Here is a 7500-nt window from a genome sequence, read left to right as displayed (position 1 = left end):
GGCTCCTGGCAGGCTCATTCTGCCGAGCCGCTCGCTCGGAGCCTCTCCCGCAGCAATGGCTGTAAAAGCCAGTAGGAAGCTGTAAGATAAAACACCCAGATTGTGATAAAAGGGGAAACAAGGCGAGGCGAGCTGGCGTCCTGAATGCGAGTCTTGTACGTCTTATTATCAAGTTAATTAAAGCTAGCATCTGACAATGTCACTCGGCTGTAGAAAAAGGGATTTAAATGCAGCGTCTCCCAGGACTGCGTGTCAAGGGCTGCTTTTCATTGAGCTGGTGCGAGTGTTTGGCTGGAGGAACAGCTCTCCGGATTGAAGGGGGTGCCTTTAAAGAAGCAGCAATTGACAAGGAAGCAATTATTAAATTTTGATGTTCAAAAATAAGGAAAAAAAAAAAAGAAAGACGACGAAGAAGAAAACGGCTTCTATAATTTGTGTTTTAGATGGAGAGCAATATAAAGAGATATCAAGGCCGAGAGCCATCAAAAGCCTTTCCCCCTCCCCGCATGAAAGCTCCTCTCAAACACTTTAAGAGAGATTTTTAGAAGCTCGACAAGGATCCTAGAAACATTAAAACAGAAGTCGATTTTAAATGTGCACATTGAAATGCACAGAGCCGCTTACTACGTGGACTTGCACTTGAGGTCAAGTGACGGACGGATTGTATGCTTCTCCATAATAATATTAATTAAACAATTTGCATGCTAATAAGGTAACAATTATCAGGGCTTCTGTTGAAAGATTCAGGTTATTACAACACGCCAATCTGGAGGCCAGGGGTCAGGGAGTGAGAGGCGAGAGAAATTTCAACTCAAATTAACATTCTGTCAGCTCCAGAAAATGGGATAAATAAAGTCGAATTAATTCATTATAATAAAGAGAGGGAGAGAGAGAAAAGTCCCCCCTCTCTTGTTCTGTGCTGGATTGATTACCATTCTGTATTCAGAAACACGTCCCGCTCGCATTCCTCTCCTGAAATCCGACAGAAAATGAGGCATTTATTGCTACAGGCAAAATTTGGTCCAGTGGACACAGTTTACATTTAGTATTTATAGAGAAAGAAATTAAATTATGGTGAAAAGTGAAGCCCTTGACCCCAGAATTAATACCAACCCCATCATTTTCTTATTTCTGTTAGGGCTGTGTAGTCCAAATTCAAACTACCTTTTAGCTCTAAGCAGAGGCAGGGAGACCATAATTAAACTAATCTATAGGGGGGAGGGAGGGAACAGCAATAATACAGCACTATATTGTATGGCATTCAATTAGGTGAATAAATACAGCTCCGGACAGACAGCATAGATTAGAGACTCGACTTCCTTTTTATTTCAATTTTAACTTCCCCCTCTCTCATACCCACACAAACCAGCGCTAGGAAATGGATCATCTTGACTGGATATTTTATAACTGGAAAATCTATGTGTATGTTTTCCAGAGATAAAGTGTCTCTCCCTCTTTCCCCTTCCCTTCTCTCTCCTTTCTCCTTCCTACTTATTTTTATTTCTTTCCCTTTCTCACCCCACCGCGCCCGCCCCCCGACTCCAAGCATTTCATTCCGCACGAACCTCCCAGGAAGATTTGAAGAGTTTCCCCTGCCTGATTGCCCGGCCCGGCCCTTTTCCCTCTGCTCTTTGTTAAACGCAAACGCTGCTTCTCCCCTCGCTCCCCTTCCCACCCTCCCAGGGGCCGGGGGAGCCCTCCCGGGGGTCGCCAGGTTGGGTCCCCCCGGTCCTGGGGACCGCCAGCTCCGGTCCTGCGGGCTCGGGATGGCAGAGGCTGGGAAGTTCCCCCTCTTCCTCTCTCCTGGGAGCTCGGGAAGTGTTCCTCTAACCGGGAGAGGGCACGAAACTGGGGATCCCCAGCCCCGCGCTTTGCCGGAGACCCGTCCCCTTAAATTGTTCACCGGGGGAATCTAGCAATGTTTTATCTGGGTGAAAACTTCTATGCAGACGTAATTGAATTAGTAATTTAACAGTTTGGCGGCTGTTTGGGGGCTGTGGGTGACTGGCGGGATGAAGAGTGGGGTCTGCTCCAGGGGAAGGTGAAATGGGAGGGATGTAGGGATGGGAACTTTGTTCGGGTTTGATTTTTAAAAAATATTAGTAGTACGAGTTTTTGGCCTCCTCTTTAGCGATCAGAGGCTGCTTCTGGTCGTGGCTGCGCTCACAATTCAAAGGTTGTGGTTACTGCTGGAGGGGGGGGGTGTCCGTGGCCGATCGATAGGAGATTGCATTAATTATGATTTCGATTGATATGCTCAAATCTCCTCCTAAACGCTGTAAACGGTTCTTCCTTTTTCATTTTTTTTTTCTCCTTCCTTTCCTTTCCCCCCCATTTTTTCCCTCTGCCCCCCTCCCCTCTCCCCTGTTATGGAGCCGGAGAGGAGATGAAAAGGCTTGTAGTTTTAAATTCAATGTGACAGCTCTGGAAAGAGCGGATGATGAATCTCCTATTATTGGATCAGTCTATTTGCCGCTCAATGTCTCTCTGTAATTGGAGCAACATCACTTTAAAGGTTCAGAGAGTAGAGCATTTCTGGTGAAAAATCCCCACAACACGCTGGTGAATGTTTTAAAGGGAAATCTATTAGTGATTTGGCAAGGGGAGGGGACAAGGGGGAAGAGGGTGGGTTGGAGGGGTGTGGGGGGGGAGGCCGTGTGTGTGTAACTCCGACTGTTTGGTATTTAACCGGGTATCAGGCAGATCCTCGCGTTCCCCTCCGCCCCCCCTGCCCGCCCGGCCCCCGCCGCCCTCCTCGGGCTGGAGTTCGTATCAAAGCCCCCCTCGTCGTGTTGTGACAGCTCTGATATTGTTTATTGAGGCTGGATGTCAGGTATAATTAGCAATCGATATGGAAAACGTTTGCTCCCCACACTGGCACGTCTCTGACGTCAGGACCGATTAACGTTTCTTATTGGTCCCAAATTCCCCCAGCCTGAGCTAATTATTGGGAGCCTGATGTTGATAAAGTTAAAGCGCCCGGCGCCCTGCAGCATGAGCCCCTCGCCGCGCCGCCTCCTCCGCCAGCAGCACCCCCGGCCCCAGCCGCCCCGCCGCCAGCGCCCCCAGCCCCGCCGGCACCCCCCGCCCTAGAGCCGCCCCCATGATGGACAGCCGCATCCTGGAGCATCCTCATGCCCAGTTCGGGGGGATGGTGGGCTTCCCTTACCCGCTCGGCCACCACCACGTCTACGAGCTGGCCGGCCACCAGCTGCAGTCGGCGGCCGCCTCCGTGCCCTTCTCCATCGATGGATTACTGAGCGGCTCCTGCGCCGCCTCTGTGGTCAACCCGGCGCCGCTGATCCCCTCCGGCTGCGGGGTGAGCGGGGACAGCCAGCCCTTCAAGCTCGCAGGTAGGAGCGGCCCCGTGTCGCGGGTGTCCCCCCGCCCCCGCGCCCCGCCACCGACCGCCGCTCCCCGCCCGGAGCTGTCAGCGCGGAGGAACAGCAGCACCGCACCCGCGCAGCGCCGCTGTCCTCGCCTGCGGGTTTTGGGGTGTCTGGGGGGGCAGGGTGGGAGGCTGTGCTGGCCCCCCGAGGGGGCGGACGGCCCCGTCCGAGCGCCGGGAGCGCTCCCCGCTCCCAGCGGCGCAGGGCCACGCGTGTGCCCTGAACAATAGCGGGCCCGGCCCGGTGCCTTCCCCCAAAGTTCATCGTGTGGCAGCTCGGATCGTACCATTAAAAGATGATAATCATAAAAATAGTAATGGTAGTCACTGGGGTTTGGGGAATAAAGAGCGGTAATAATTATTTTTTAATACGATTTAACCAAAGGGAAGCGTTCTCCCTCCTTCCCTCGCCACCGGCCTGTGGCACCGCTATTGTTCAGCTACTAAAACATTCTGTCGCCCCAACATGCTTCTGGTTAAGCCTGGAGCTGCCCCACACTGCACCTCAACTAAACACAAATTATTATAATTATTACTATTATTATGATTTTTTTTTCTTAATTTCCACACCTGGCGGAAAACGTTAGGGGAGGTGCAGCCGGGGCTGAAAATCCCCAGCCTGGAGCTGTAGGTACTCGGAGAGGCTGCGAACATCCCAGCCCCACGCCCGCCCGTGCTCGGGGGGACTGCGGGAGGCCCAGGGGCCGCCCCGCACCCGGGGTCCCGCGTGGAACGGGGCCGTGAGCTGTGCCCCACTCAGGTGCTCCGGAGGGGCTGGGGAAGGGAAAGAGGGGGGGCTTTTATTTATTTTTTTTTTAATTTTTCGTTTTTTAATGAAGCCTTTGGTGGTTGGAGCAAATATTGGAACTTCTCTCTCTCTCTCTGCCAGCTGAGTGCCTGTGGAGAGCTTCCTTCAGGAATAAATGTTCTGTAAAGTACATTTTCGGAGGAGGCGAGGGCAGATCGGGTTCCTCCCCATTTTTAGCGCAGGTGTGTGAATAATCCCGCTCTTTTACCAACGCTACCGAGCACAAAAGTTAAAAGGCTCCTGTGAATGGCAGGGAGGGGGGGAGAAGGCCTGTCTCCCAGGGACCTGAGGGTATTTCTGCTTTTTCAGACTCGGGTGACCCGGACAAGGAAAGTCCTGGCTGTAAAAGAAGACGAACCCGCACCAATTTTACTGGCTGGCAGCTCGAGGAGCTGGAAAAGGCGTTCAATGAGAGCCATTACCCGGACGTGTTTATGCGAGAGGCTCTGGCTCTCAGGCTAGACTTGGTGGAGTCCAGAGTGCAGGTAAAAAACGTGTCCCCCCTCCTTTCCCCCCCCTGCCCTCTCCTTGCGCCGAGCAGTCCCCGGGGAGGCCCCTCGGACCCCGCTCCGGGACGGGCCCTGTGCGCTTGGGCCGCAGCCTCCCGGCCCTTTTGTTCCCTGCCTTGCACTGCCGCTTGCTGTCTTATTTATCGTTATTATTATTATTACTACCCTATTTTTTTTAATCTTACAAAACGAGAAGAGTAGCAACCCAGCCTGGCTTCCCTTAACATTTTTTAGTATGTTTTTCCACTGTAAACATTTTTCTTAAATGAGTCAAGGGCGAGAAAATTAGCATGCAAATATGAGGCTTAATCACGGGCCAGGGTATGCTGGAGAATGTCAATAAAGCTCGTAGATGCATCGAGAGCAAGTGAAACTTGTAAAACTTAATTTTAACGAGCTGCTCAGGCCCTTGGCGGTGCGGGACGGGGAGGAGAAGCACCCATCTGCTTCAGTGGGTCTTCCAAAAAATAAATGGATGGGGGGCTGCGGGGTGGCTGTTGGATCTCGGGATGCTGTTCAGTGCCGCGGTGGCTGCGAGCAGGCGGCGAGGCCGAGCTGCGGCCCCGCATCTCGCCGGAACCCGCGGCCGTGCGGGGGCGGCTTGGCGTGGGCTGCGTGTGCGGAGAACTCGTCCTTAAATCCACCCCGGGAGCCGGGGACGGGCCCCTCGGGATGAGGCAGCGCCGTTGCCCGCGGTTCCTCCGTGGGCTTTGCTTCACCGTGTCCTTGCAGCCGCTTTCCCCCCCGCTGCCGGAGCCGCCTCTCGCCGTGCTCGGGGAGCCTGCGGGGCCCGGCCGGGGAAGGAGCCGGCATCGGGCACCGCGATTGGCGCGGTGCCCCCGAGCTGGGGTCGTGCTCCGGCCGGGACAGGCGCTGCCAGCAGCCCCGAGGGGACGAGGAGGGACGCGAGGGGACACCGGGGACCTGCCAAGGCAGGCAGGAGCAGGGCCGGAGCTGAGAGGTTTTAATTTAATTTAAATTCTCTCCTATGATGTATCTACAACAAACCCAACCAAACCCCATTTTGGGCTGGTCCAACTCCTCTGCTCGGGCTCCCGGGAGGAGCAGGAGGTCCGAACTCCGCGCGTCTGGGCGAGGCACCGTCCGTCGTGTGCCCCCCGCACCCCCTCACTTCCAGACGCTCATTGTGCGGTGTTTATCGCATTTTGCGTGCTGCTGCCGGGGAATCGGGCCAGCGATCGGTGCTTCTGCACCCCTCGGCCACGGGGAAGAGCTGGGGGGCTGTGGAATCCCTTCCCCTCCCCGTGGCGCCGGTTCGGGCAGGGTGCAGCGTGTGTGTGCGTGAGTGTGCACCCCCTTCTTGCTTTTTGTTTTTTCCCCTGCGCTTTTAAAGAAGTGTGGATATCTTTTCCTGCCCCTTCCCCTGCTCTCCGTTTCTCAGAGGCCCCGATCCTGGAAGGGGGCTGCCGGCACCTCCAAGGGGTGGACGAGGGAGGCCTGAGCTGCGCTTCTCCCCCCTGCCCTGGCCACCGCGGGGGGCCGGTGCGCTGGGTGTTAATTGCTTCTCGTTGTTCGGTGTGTAGGTCTGGTTCCAAAACCGCCGGGCCAAATGGAGAAAGAAAGAGAACACGAAGAAGGGCCCGGGGCGGCCGGCTCACAACTCCCACCCCACGACGTGCAGCGGGGAGCCCATGGACCCCGAGGAGATCGCCCGGAAGGAGCTGGAGAAGATGGAGAAGAAGAAGAGAAAGCACGAGAAGAAGCTGCTCAAAAGCCAAAGCCGCCACCCGCACTCTCCCAGCGCCCTCTCCCTCCACAGCACGCCCAGCTCCGACAGCGACAGCGGCGGCGGGGGAGGCCTCTCGCCCGCCCCGCCTGAGGCCAAGCCCCGCGGGCAGCCCCCGCCGCCCCATCCGCCGCTCCCCGCCGCCGCCGCCCCCTCCGAGCCGCCCCCCGGCACCTGCGACCAGACGGCCGAGCCCTTCTACCCCAGCCAAAGAAGCGGGAGCGGGCGGCTCCAGCGCCCGCCCGACAAGGACTGCGCGGCCGCCCCGTCGGGGGACGGCAGCGGGGGCGCGGGGGGGCCCCGCGGCGCCGGCAGCTTCCACAAGCTCAACCCGTTCAGCGTGGAGAGCCTGCTCTCCGACTCGCCGCCCCGCCGCAAGGCCGCCCCGGACTTCCCCAGCCTGCCCCCCTGCGCCCCCCGCACCCTCATCGGCAAAGGACACTTCTTGCTCTACCCCATCACCCAGCCCCTGGGCTTCCTCGTCCCGCAGACCGCCCTCAAGGCCAGCCCGGGCCCCGAGGCCGGCCAGCCCCCCCGGGACTCCCCGCTGCCCGCCGCCAACCCCGGCCCGCCCGGCTGCGGCGCGGAGCCGGCGCCCGCGGGTGCCCAGCCCGGCCCCGGCCCCACGGACACGGCGGGCTCGGTGCCCCCCGCGCCGGCCGCAGCCTCGCACGGGGACCCGGCGGCCGCCGCCCCCGCGGAGGGCGGCAGCTTCCCCCGGCCCGAGTCGCCGGTCCGGGCGCGGGACGCCAGCACAGCCAGGGACAGATCGGACTGCGGCCCCGCCGACGGCGAGGAGGTGGACATGGACTGACCGGGCGGCCGAAACAAAACAAAACAACAGCAACAATAAAAAATCGAAACAAAAGTAAAATAGAACAAAAAAAAAAAAAAAAAAGAGCAAAAATAAAAGCAGCCGAGAACGTCAGCGGCACCCCCCGCGCCCGTCACCCGTGAGGAACGGGGGAAGCGCTTCCCCGCTCACCCCACGCACGCCGCGCCCGCTGCCCGCGGGAGGCGTTGGCGCAGCCGAGAGAGCGGCTCTTCG

The 7500-nt window shown here is 57.6% G+C and overlaps 1 protein-coding gene across 1 annotated transcript; it reads left to right on the top strand.

Moving 5' to 3' along the window:
- Nucleotides 1-3103: 3103 nt before the first annotated feature.
- On the top strand, nucleotides 3104-7333 carry UNCX (UNC homeobox). Its single transcript, XM_036392500.2, has 3 exons — nucleotides 3104-3353; nucleotides 4506-4681; nucleotides 6250-7333. Exons 1-3 carry the CDS (start codon nucleotides 3104-3106, stop codon nucleotides 7264-7266), a joined length of 1443 nt encoding a protein of 480 aa, XP_036248393.1. The 3' UTR covers nucleotides 7267-7333.
- Nucleotides 7334-7500: the final 167 nt, after the last annotated feature.

The sequence above is a fragment of the Molothrus ater genome, chromosome 16, assembly GCF_012460135.2.
Source record: "Molothrus ater isolate BHLD 08-10-18 breed brown headed cowbird chromosome 16, BPBGC_Mater_1.1, whole genome shotgun sequence".
NCBI lineage: Eukaryota > Metazoa > Chordata > Aves > Passeriformes > Icteridae > Molothrus > Molothrus ater.
This window is presented reverse-complemented; position numbering and strand designations above follow the sequence as displayed.